The sequence below is a fragment of the Coturnix japonica genome, chromosome 3, assembly GCF_054131305.1.
Source record: "Coturnix japonica strain WE chromosome 3, WE-NBRP24, whole genome shotgun sequence".
NCBI classification, from domain to species: Eukaryota; Metazoa; Chordata; class Aves; order Galliformes; family Phasianidae; genus Coturnix; species Coturnix japonica.
In genome coordinates, this window is record NC_140665.1 from 31,293,173 (window position 1) to 31,305,914 (window position 12,742).

At 35.5% G+C, this 12,742-nt stretch overlaps 1 protein-coding gene across 12 annotated transcripts in view; it reads right to left on the bottom strand.

Moving 5' to 3' along the window:
• Positions 1-12,742, bottom strand: part of BIRC6 (baculoviral IAP repeat containing 6) — a 151,175-nt gene that overhangs the window by 78,135 nt on the left and 60,298 nt on the right. For all 12 annotated transcript variants that reach the window (XR_014944694.1, XM_015857677.3, XM_015857679.3 and 9 more), the window contains 11 exons: positions 12,211-12,394; positions 11,688-11,843; positions 11,213-11,346; positions 10,091-10,244; positions 9,232-9,348; positions 8,333-8,487; positions 6,999-7,125; positions 6,107-6,217; positions 3,251-3,384; positions 2,313-2,440; positions 394-956 (listed from right to left, as the gene is read on the bottom strand). Coding sequence is in view for 11 of the 12 variants with exons in the window: in XM_015857677.3 (XP_015713163.1) it covers positions 394-956; positions 2,313-2,440; positions 3,251-3,384; positions 6,107-6,217; positions 6,999-7,125; positions 8,333-8,487; positions 9,232-9,348; positions 10,091-10,244; positions 11,213-11,346; positions 11,688-11,843; positions 12,211-12,394 (1,963 nt within the window). In the remaining variant the exon portion in view is untranslated. The remainder of the gene's footprint in view (positions 1-393; positions 957-2,312; positions 2,441-3,250; positions 3,385-6,106; positions 6,218-6,998; positions 7,126-8,332; positions 8,488-9,231; positions 9,349-10,090; positions 10,245-11,212; positions 11,347-11,687; positions 11,844-12,210; positions 12,395-12,742) is intronic.

Consider the following 12,742-nt stretch of genomic DNA (forward strand, 5'->3'; position numbering starts at 1 on the left):
CTATCTTCCTGTAAAACATTCTTCTACTTTTACACATGCATTACCATTCATGTAGTATTTCAGAAACCTACTCTCTGTACCGGGATCTCCCTGTGAAGGGAGAATGAAATGGTCAATCTCCAGAGGTCCCTTCCAACATCAATCCTTCTAAATTTGCTGAATCTAAGAAGTATGAATGCCAAACACACTGCCATTTGGCTTTAATTGTTGTCTACCATCTTATATTGTTCTTTTTTCACACCATACAGCACTTGCCATTGTCCACACTTCTCTATCAGCTTCTCCTTTTCTGTCTTTTAGTGACACATTTTGTATGTCTGCACTCAATGCATTTTAAAGTTTAAAGTGTTTACCACTGCAAAAGATCTTCCCTTTTAATTAAGAAATACCTACCAATAATCATTGCCATAGCGCTGCTGTTACACTGGCCCAGGGCAGACAAAATCTGGCTCATAATTTGTTGATTGGCTAACACCAAGTCCGCAACATATGCAGTTGATCCTTGAATACTAGGATTGTTTCCATTGCCATCTTTGCCTCCTGAAACCTTTTCTTCATCAGACACGCTGTCTGTAGTGCTGCTTGCTACTGGTACACGAGCACTGTATTCTCGGTTACTGGAAAGTGGCAGTTGAACTAAAATGTTCACCAGCTTTAACAAATCAAACATAAGTTGATCCCTTGTCATTTCTCCACAAACTGCTTTGGCATCGCCTGGACGGATAATGTTGGCAAAAAGTCCCCCAAAACATGCTCTAGCACCCACAGAACTGTCTGAGCCGCTGCGAGACATCACTTTGTCCGAACACGTGATGTAATGATGCACAAGGAAGGTTACAGACTCGATGACTGCAGAAATAGTGCTAACTGACACGACTTCAAAATTCTGCTCCAGGGTAAATTCCAAGAGTTTCACTTGTGCATCCAAAGGCCCTTGGCCTGTCTGAAAAGCACCTCTGAAAGGAAAGAGGGAAAAAAAAAAAGATATTTCATTATTCAATATTAACATAATATTGTTGTTGTTCCCCTGAGATTTAAGAAAAGCACACAAGAATTCCAATAAGCCATTTTCAGCAATTCAATCTGAAGCATAATTTATTTCATAATTTTTAACTACCAATGATTACTCAGTCAGTAGAATCTCTTCATGCTTTAACTTTTCTGACACTACAAACAACAAAAGCTTCTTTTGGAAAAGCCTGAAATCTAGTTAGATCTTATTTGTTTTGCCAACCACCAGACCAGGCTGTCCAGAGCCACATCCAGCCTGGCCTTGAATGCCTCCAGGGATGGGGCATCCACAACCTCCTTGGGCAACCTGTTCCAGTGCTTCAGCACTCTCTGTGTGGAAAACTTCCTCCCAGGATCCAACCTAAACCTCCCTGTCTTAGTTTAAAACTATTTTCCTTTGTCCTGTCACCATCCACCCTTGTAAACAGACATACTGCCTCCTATTTCTATGCCCCCTTCAAGTACTGAAAGGCCACAATGAGGTCTCTCCAGAGTCTTCTCTTTTCCAAGCTAAACAAGCCCAGTTCCTTCAACCTTTCTTTGTATGAGAGGTGCTTCAGCCCTCTGATCAACTTAGTGGCACTTCTATGCGCTTTCACACATTTACCAGTAGACTGTAAAATGAACTTTCTGAATCAAGTGTCTTTAAAATAAAGCTGATTTTAATTCTCTAAGTGTGGTTTGGTTACTAACTTGAGACTTTTGACACTGAGTCATCCCACTATAACATTACATACAGAACAAAATATTTTCTATAAACAGAAATGCCCATATAATTCAAGTTATAGGTGTAAGATTTCTTAGGGAAAGCTGAAACCGCTTTCTGTAAGATTAAACAATAGATAACACCAAAGTGCCACCTACTGGAAAACAGGGAAGCCAGAAAATGAGGAAGCACTTCCCTCATTGCATTAAATAATTTGCTTTACCTTTGGTTAATTCAGGCCTGTCAGGATACTTTTGTCTTTTTCAATGGGTAAACTCAGCAAACGTGCCTTTATTTCAGGGATTACTCTAACCCTGAAAAAGGTCTAAATCTTAGCCTGAGATGTAATGACACTCCAACCAACACCTCATTGCTTACATTCACTGTCCTTTGCATAAAGATGGCTGGTTGTGTGTGGATTCCAGGTGCACTGTTCCACAGGCTAGAAACTGCCTAGGTGCCACTAGTAATGCAGTGATCTCAATCCATACATAACTTGACAGTACAACAAGAAAGGGATGTACACATTTTGGTGGTGATTAACAAACAGATTTTACAGACAAAGAGGGTAGGAAAATAAAATAATAAGATTTACCTTTCTGTTGAAAGTATATGTATTAATTTCAATAAAAATTCACTAAACATTTGAGGACAAGTTGATGAAAGGTGCACTTGTAATCGAGTAAGAAATTCTTGCATAGCTTGCGTAGCAGTTGGCCCAACCTAGAGGGAAAGGAATTTTAATAAGTGTATACAAAATTGAAATGTCTTCAAGAACAGGAAGTTGTTCCTAACATGAAAGACGTTTTCTGAGAATAGATAAGTATTACGTAACTTAACTTGCTTTCTGAATCATTTTAGAGTTTTCTATTCCATACCAATTTATACCATGTGTTTTTCTACCATTATCCATGAGTAAAAAACAAGAATTCAGTTCTTTGCCCAACACTCACTAAGTGTTTCTGAGACTCCTGTCAAATATTACATAAGTTAAGTTGGGCCTATTTTTTTTTTCTTTTTTTAACCTCCTTTCGCAAATGATTCAAAGACCACAAAGAGAAGAAAAACCTCAGTTGAAATTAGGAAACACAGCAGAAATCATATTAATAGAACAGGCAAAAAAGAGAAGCACAAAACACTCTTCTAAATTGTGGGACTGCCAGATATTTAATCTTCACTGTCTTTTTTATCCTAATCCAGCACGACTTCAGTAAGCAAACTGAACTCTGCCAGTTTTCAATGCACTGCACACTACTAAAAAATCTTCACATAAAATACATTAACCAAGAAATCAAATAGCATCCCTCCCTGGAGCAGCTGTCCACATAAATGTAAAAAGGAAAGATCACTATTCATAGCTATTCACTATTCACTACTATTCACATCAACTTCCCACCAGTCGTTCATCAGAGCCAACAACAAAGGAAAAACAACAAGCAAAGGATATAATACATTATAGATAACACACATTTCTGTCAAGTTCATTTAAATGCTATTATGAAGAGTTATTCTGTTATTTTAATTTCTAGTTACCTGTGGACTGTGTTGATTTGTTCCATGAGGATTTGTGCCAGAAAGAAATTTCACTAACACATGAATGAGGTTTGGATCTGACACCAGCAGTTGGGCTGTACTTTCCTGAGCTCCAATGGCACTGCTTGGACCAGCTTAAAAATAAATGCATGAAAAATTAAACCCAATTTCCCAATTAGGGAGGACGCTAAAATAATCAAATTCTAAACTTCTTACTGGTCATTCTGTTTGTATCAGAGACCTCATCATTCAAAAAAATTCCTTAAATTGAACAATAAGGAACCAAATAGGAGGGAAACTTCTCAGTCAAAATGGCAATTAAATTCTGGCTACTTCTATGTCAGATTAATAGCATCCAGAGCAATGAAATAAAAATAGCATTGGAAATAGACTTGCTATAAGAAGAAACTCCTATGGGAAGGCGGATGAAATGAAAAACAAAGATAATTGATACTAAGGTTTCCCCTTACCAAATTCCATTTTATTTTTTAACTATAAACAGTTTTACTCCTTTAGATGATTGCAGAAAACTAATGCTGAAAGCAATCCTTGTATTGCTATACAAACAATTATGCATTGATTTACCAATATTAGATATAGAACAAGTATGCTTGGTTATAGCTGACAGAAGATGGAAGGGCAATAGCTAGAATTGAATAAAAAAAGCAAGAGCATCCCAAGGCATTCCAGTTCCATTCTATTATAGACATTAAGCCTGTTGCAGTTTACATTTGACAGTGCAATGAAGGACAAGCTTGTAAAAGAAGCTCAGTAAACACTTCCACTGATTGCCTGAAAGTAAAACCAAATTTTTCAGAACAGAAAAGTCTTCCACTGCAGGATGGGTTTTGGAGATACCAGCCTTGGTGAACTAATCAAGTTTATTTTCCCCACCTGGAACTGCACCTATGAATGTTTACTGAAGTAAAATAGACAAAATGTTAATTTTCCCCCTGAGAAAACTAGATATATTGGTTGTCAGTAGGTATTTTCTTGGCTGGTTATTTTTGGGTGGTTAAATTTCTAATTCTTCCATAGTTCAAGTGAAAAATGAAAATAAACACCCAGATGACAAAAGGTATCAACTTACAAAGGTCATATCCCTTGTATGCACACTCAGACCTGTTAGCGTTCTGCTGATCTTGTGTAACTGCAAAACTGAAACTAGAGTCTACAACTCCAGTTTTTCCAAAAGTACCCAAATTTATTTTAAAACAAGTGTTTAAAAACTCATAAAATGTTCTATAATTTTTATTTGAAGAAGAAACATTTGTACTTTCCCGCATTGCTAAATAGCGCCTTCAGAGAATAGCCTATGAAGTCTACAATCAGTGTGACAAGCAACACCTACATTCTGTGGGGTTTTGTTTTTATTTTAAAGGCTAGAACTTCCAAAGAATTGACAGCCCCAAACCATCTTTTCCTGACAAACAGCAGCCAAGTTCACAGGCTAACACTCAGCTCCACTGCTTCTATAGAAGGCTCTGTAGTTTTCCTGCTTTACCATGACTGGGTTGACAGCAAAACTATACCTCCATTACCCCTTGTGTAATTTCATTTTTGCATTTTCTATTTAAAAGCTGGAAATATCACTGCAATATAAAGCCCCACTCTATTTGTACTTTGCATTAAAAGTCTGACACAATCTAACTCAGACCTGAGAATGCATCAACATTACCCACTTTGTTATGTAGTGTTTATACTCAGAACACCTCTTTTTCCAATGGTATCTTTGGTGACAACATAAAAGATGTGCAAAAGGGCACATGAATGGAGTATGAAAACCTCTTGTTAAAGAAACAGATCGGTAAACATTACAAAGATGATACGGCAGAAAACAGCTGCTTACATTACAGCAACTGAAGCTCTCATTTTTTTTTTAAGCAGGTATCACTTTCACTTATCAGAAGGAGTTTCGGAAATTTTTCATGAGATCATTAAATAATATCAAGGAAAAAAAAAAAAAAAGCGTTCCAAAGACAAGGATTTCAGATAGCTTATACATGAAAAAAATGATTCTGGGGCAGATTACAGTAAACAGTTGAGAACAGTCAAGTCACCATGAAATAACAAATTATTTCAGGAAAGTACGGTGTTCCATTACTCTGGATTTCTTTCTTCTGTTATAATTGCCTTTAGTCATATGGTTGGTGTCAAAATGGAATATGGCCTAAATACGTACATTTTCAGAGATTTCAGCCTTCTTTAGGCTTAAGGACAAAGCCACAAAAGCAGTCCCCATGACAGCTGCTCAATTACCATCATAGCTGTTTAGAAGCTAAATTTCTTCATTGAAAATTGATTGCATCCCTTAATGTCTATACTTGACTTGTGGCAAAATTTCCTTGAAGGAATAGGGGAGATTATCATTATCATGTTAGGTAGCCATGCAGAGAATGCACGATAATCTCACAGACATAGGAAAGTGAAATGAAGTGGATGGATTTTTTCCTGAATACATTTAGCTTTTAGCGGTTTACCTTCAGAGAGCTTAACATAAGCAGTGACTGGAGTCTGCATATTTATAAAAAATATTCCTACCGCATCAGAAAAAACATGAATTCCTCTTACACTGCTTTAATCCTCACTCTCTGCTACTTTTTCCCATAATACAAAGCTACTTCCCAAGGATCTTTAGCTAGTCCTCAGATTTCCTTTTCAGAAGATGCTATGTTGCTAATCAATTAACATTGATTTCAAGTTACAAGCAGCCCACAGAACTCACCCTCTATTGCCTCTTTGTTGGAAAATCAAAGTACTTCTATGAGAAAGGGAATATTTTGGTAACATTTGATATTAAAGTCAATGCTTACTTGTACACTGTAACAAACAGTAACAAAACATTCCACAACTTACCATTAAGCTGCATATTTGTCATGAGAGTTAGGCTATGAAGCACAAGGCACCATGTTCGGAGTAAGGTGTTAGGATACCATGCCAGAACTGACAGGAAGCTAGTTACTGAAGCTGTCAAGAAAAACACATTTTCCCAAGTATTAACCTTCAGAATGTTACAAGAAGTTTCTATTTTGACTGTAAGCTGCTATATTATTTCTTTATTGTTTGTTGTGATTCCTTTGTTTTGACAACTAGTGATCCAGGCAATTGGGAAAAGATTCCATCACCAATGTGCCATGGGAACTGGCCCACGGAACTTTCTATAGTGTCAACCCATGTCTTCTTAGAAAAATAAAAAGATGCAAAGAAACATTTCATTTGAAACAGTCTCCAGGAAACTCAACAAGTTCATAGTAGGCACTGATGTTTTGGACTTTTGCTATAAAATACAACAGATTTTTAAAAACTGTATAGATTACTATACAGAAAGAAATAATTAGACACATCTTTCTCCTAGGTCAGTAGACTGAAAACAGAAAGTAATAGGGCTTCCCCATGCCCACCCTCTATGGTGTACCAGGAAAATAAATTTATCAAAGAAGTGCATAAAAAGATGCACAGCTCTTTTTAGACTGAAGAAGTATATTTTAAGGAGCCTTTTTGGCAGTAATGATCAATTAAGAACCATGCATTTTAAATTTAATTTAGGACAAGATTACAGAAATTCAAGGAACAATTCCTCAGTTATTATTAGCTACACAATTTTCATGTCAAGCAGATAGTGAGAACTCTTTAGCAACAAAGAAATAATTCATTTTGACACTGATCTTAGTAAGAACAAATAAATATCAAGTACTTAAGAAAGCATTTTACACCTGAAAGTTAATTTTCCCTATTTAGTATATTTTACCTTGATTCAAAGAAATTACAGGAATTCGATTAGCATTATAAAGGAAAATATCAGCACCGCTGTCTTTACTTCCAGAGGATCCAGAATTCAGGCTTAATGTGAGCCATAACTGCAAAAGGGATTCAAGCTGCAAAAAGAAAAAACAAAACAAAACCATGTTTAGATCAAATTCCTGTGTCTTCCATGAGCAGCAGAGCACAAAAAATTTTCATTTTAAGTCATACCTACATCTTCAGTTGTTCCTGTTTCACTGAAAACGTGCACACACAATTTGCTCTCCCCTCCTTCATTTACTGGGATTTTAGAATTTTGATCAATGAAATACTCAAATTTTATCATGACTAGCAAATGTTTTTTATGTTTGTTTGGTGTTTTTTTTTTTTGTTGTTTTTTTGGTTTTTTTTTTGTTTGTTTGTTTTGTGATGGACTCCTTCAAAATACAGGTAAGCTTCTCTTAAGATTTTCCTTCAAACTGTTGAAAAAGTAGCTGTAAATATTGCTCAGAAATCAGTGTATCATCATCTTTCTACTGAAACACTGGTTAGCACGTATACTTTGGGAATTCCACCATTTAGCCGAGAGATTCTGAACGGACAACTGAAAAAATTCAGAAAGAATTCACAGAAGCCAGTTTAACTAATGGGAAATTTCTTTTATCATCAGAGTCAGAAATGCTTACTCTGAATGACTCCTCTGAAGAAACTAAATAACTGATATTCTGAGGAAACTTCAAGGTACTTTACCTAACTCTGTTTTGACTACTGAAATGCAGTCAGCTATCCAGTTAAATACAGACAGGCAGATACCTAGGCACTTCTATAACACACACTACATTCCTTTTTATATATCAAGAAAAGCATTTTTAAACTAATGATTTTTCAAAAAGCATAGCTCTCATTTTAACATTTTGGATCACAGAACCATTCCAACCTTCTTCTATGAGAAGAGTCAACTAAGACACAGATTGAGCTGGAGACCTGGTTTTCAAGACCAGCTGGGTCTTGAAAACTTCCACAGATGGCAAGTGCACGTTTATTATAACAGTAATAACTGGGTAACAACTGTCTTTCCACTAAACCTACAAACTCGTTTTAAATACAAAAAATAAGACACCTATCTACTTACCTATTCTAACAAGAAATTCCCTATTTACTAACAAGCTTTCAGCAGCTAATCTATAACATTATTGGTACTGTTATCCATGACAAGTTTTGTGCACAAAGCACATAACCTGACAGGTTAACTGTATCCTAAGCAATACAAATTCAGGAAGAGAACTTTACAAATTTAGAGAGAAATATTATTAAAACATTTCAATGTTCACAATTCTATACCTGAACATGGTGGACTTGTAACATCGAAAATAGCTTGTTGAAGCACGCGCTCAGCATTGGTATAGATGACAGCTGTACAATCAGCTGGGCGTTTTGGTTAGCAGCATGCAATCCCCTTAGCAATGAATCATCTGTTCCAGTAGGAGACTGGGTTACTGTATGAAACAAAACAAAGAAGTACCCCACCTCAGCAGATTATTTTGTAAAAATTGGCAAAAGCAATTACATACTTATTTCTTCTTCTTTTACATGTAAGGGAAACATGCTTATGCTATAATTTATCAGATCACTCTTCACTGTGGTGCTCATCTGTGTTGGACTACTAACTATGCTACTGCGAAAGGCATATTGGAAGGTCAGATATCTTCACAAAAACTATTTGGAAAGCGAGCCAAATTCAGGCCCTTGTTAAAGATGTATTTCAGAAATTTCCTGATAAAACTTAATCAGCAACACGGGTATTTTGACAACAGAAGCTTATTGCACAATCAAGTTCAAAATACTATTAAGTATTTTCACTTTTATCACTGAATAGGTGAAACAAATAAGAAGCAGCTTTCAAAGAGTTTAAATTTCACAATGAAAGTAATAACTAAGCCTCACAAAAATAGGAAACAATGTTTAGATGCTCATAGATGAGAAAACAAAATTACTTCTTCCATTGTGTTATTATGCACTGTAAAAGGAATCCTGCCTATTTGAGCAACTTCAGAAAGTGTCTTATATGTATATATACACAATTTAAAAATCTGAAAAGAAGAAATCTATAAAGTACAGCCTAACAATATCATTAAAGCAAAATTCAGCTTCTTCTAAGCTGCTATGTGACTGCAGAAAAAATTAGTATAACTTCCCAATGGTCATTATGTGAAGAGAATAATTTGACAATATATAATTACATGTAGGAGATGTGTTGGTCAGTGCTTGCAGAATGGAATCAGCCTCCAGAGTGGACATCATTTTCAACATCAGTTCAGCCTGCTGTTCAAGTCCAACTTCTAGACGTGCATCTAAAGCTACACAGGGCAACAGAGTCAAACTGAATTATAACGAAGACAATTATAGTCAGTTACTCTAGTTATCTGTGCAAGCAATATAGATATACGGTCCACACTAAACTTGAAAAAAATCTCAGCATATCTGATGTAAAAGTGAATATTACTATATGATGCCAGCAACTTACACTCTGAACTGAACACAAGATCCTCATGGATGTGAAATATGTAATTAATAGGAAGAGAAATTTCTCATAAAATGCACACATTTATTTTTACAGTCACCTTAATATCACATACAACAAAATCTGCATGTTTAAGCCAATACTTTTCCTAACAGTAATTGCTCAAACAAGAACCAAAGTAAGTATGGCAGGGAAGAGATTTATAAAATCACTCCTGCTTAGCAGTAGCATTCAAAAATGAACAAGTATGCTGCCTTATCCCTCTTTAGAATAGGAACAACTATGCAAAATATCATCCAGTTTAGAGCTTCAAAAATTTCTGTCTAGAAAACAGGAATAACTTAAAACTGACCATAAAGGTGCCTTCAAAAATTTCAGAAAATGTGATTTTGAGCTATGTTAGACACAGTTTTAAATAAAGACCTTCACAAGACCTTTTCTCAGTACTCACAGAAAGTCTGGTATATAGAAAATTTATTTCCATTTAATGCACGCAGTTATTTCTAACACTAACTTGATATACTGAAAAGTAGCATACAGTATCACAAAACAGATAACCACAAGAGTTCATTGCTTACCTTGAGAAACAGACACACTCACAGTCTGTGATCCATTTTTCTCTGTAGCTACTGGTGGTTTTGCAACTGGAATTCCAACACCTCCAATGTAAGGATTGTAATTGTAGGTACCATAATCAGCACCCCAGTAATCATACCACGTGCTGCTTATAGGCTTAAAAAGCAAATGAAAAAGGAAAAAAATAACAGCAACTCTTCAGACTGCCCAAACACAAAAATGAAATTCATGATGACAAACAACAAACATGGAAATTACAAGAAAATAAAACCAGGAAACTGGATCTAATAGCTGTAAAAAACTTGTTGCAGTATTTTGTTGCCATACAAACTATTGTTTCCCTAATGATTGCAAAAATCCAGCAATTTAATTGCCTCTAAGACCAAAGAAGTTTTATCATCAGTTTTTCTCAATATGATACAAATATATGAGCAACTTGGAAGTGGAGTTACCACACAGGTATTTCGAGAAGCTATAAATAAAGATACAATACTATATTGTTAATGTACTATTAAAGAAACCTCGTGGCCTTAGTGAGGCTCAGGAGCTATTTGAACTGGGTTCTGCAAAAGAAAGAGTTGAATAATCTCTACCCAAATGTAATAATTAAAGGCACTAAGAAAGAATATGGATGACAAGAAAAAGAGAAAATAGTAGTAAAAGACTGCAAGAAGGTAAACTGCATAACTGCATAAGACAATGTATTTAATTGAAGATCTGTCAATTATCATCCTACATAAACAGAAAAGCAAAATAAATCTTAAGGAATAAGGAAGAGTTTTTCTGGCTAGTTTTTTTTTTTTTTTTTTTTTTGACAACATCCTATTGGACAATAAGACCAGGAAGATATCTCTGGGTGAAGTGGACTGGAGGATAATGCCACACTCAATTATAACAGATGAAGGATAGAGTCAAAAAAATTAAGCAGTGAGTGGAAGATTTTGGTTGAGGAAGATCTGAAGAAAAAAAACTCAACATGATAGGTAATCAGGTGTAAAACACGAGACAGTATAGAAAAGATAAGAAAACAGTACTGTCTGAACAAGTGGTGCAAAAAATAATTCACCTTAACTCAAATGAGGCCTACTCACTGGGAAGGACAGGGAATCTCAGGTGCATCATACCTTGAAAACTTTGGCTGCAAGGGGATCTTTTTCCAAATCAATATCCAAAGGATCAATATCAACCTCCATCAGGTCTTGCAGCAATTCAAGGTCAATGTCTTTATCTTTTTCCAAAGATGACAGGGGTGGAGCACCTTTGAATGTTTATGACTGTTTTAATATTACCGAGTACAGTTTATGAAACAAGGATATATCATATACTTCACAGGTAATGCTAAGGCTTTTAATACACACAGCTCTTAGTGGAAACATATATCAAATTTGCTTTGTTGAAATAATGAGAAAAATACTAGTTTTTTACTCATCAGACATCATACTAAGATCAAGAATTATACACATCTTGCCTTTATTTTCAGAAACTAATTGTTCTATCATAAAAAAAATCTTTACAGAATTTTTGACAGATTAATTATAGCAAAGGTTGTTTATTACTTCTCAGCAGGCAACATACACTTAAGATCACAGAATAATTTACCTGTGATGTCATGTGTCAAAGGCTCATCTATTGTTTCCACTAATTGAACTGCGGATGGCTGAAGAGAGTCATCAGAATCCCCAGCTGAAGCGCCAGCATCCTCTCCCAAAGCACCTTCTTCCATAGCTTCAGCCGCTATAGGTGCCAGCAATTCTCCTATACGTGGCATCAAGCACACAACTTCATTTCAAATTTCATTCCAGTTTTTCCACCGAACTCTAAATTCTTCAAGTGCTCACTTTTTCTGAAGGGAGGAGTTCTGATTTTTTTCAAATAATTGGGATCGTATATATACACACTTGACTATTCAGTGCAGAAGGAATTCTTACTCAGGTTTTAATTAATTTATATAAAATATTTTAATGCACTTATTGCAATCTAATCTTAATTTGCTTGTGAAATATACAACTTTTTTCCAACAGTCAGGAGATTCTAAAATGACAATAACTCAAAAAAACCCTGAAGAAAACAAGTTTTTAGCGTAAGCCAGATAGTGCCTGAAGGTTATGAATTTAAAACAAACCTGCTAGAATATCCTGCAGCATACAAGTCAGAGAATACTGAGCCCATGCTCCTCCCCAAGAAATGTCTCCTCTGTTAAAGTCAGTTCCAACAAGAAGGAGCAACAATCTTTCCAACTGAGTTTCATTTACAATCTCACATAAATGAATCGTTGGTCTTGTAGCATTTGCAATTCTAGCAAGAACCTGAAAAGATAGAAAAATATAACTGTACTGAATCTCCCCCACTCTTCCCTCTCAAAAACATTAAGTCATCAAAATTGTGACTAAATCTCTTTCAATTCCTATATGCAAATACTGACTACTTGAGAATCAGCATTCCTAAAAACAATGTGGAAACACAATTCAACCATGAAATTTACCTGTCCACTTTATTACTAGAGATTTTCACTCTCTATCAGCAAAAGTGCCTATCATTTCTGGCTCAAAGGAAAACACTGTGGTCCTCATTTTCCCTCAGTTTAGTTCAAGAACTTAAAATAAATAAATCAATTAAATATTAGGAAACTCTGATTAGAAATGTTTTTATAGCAA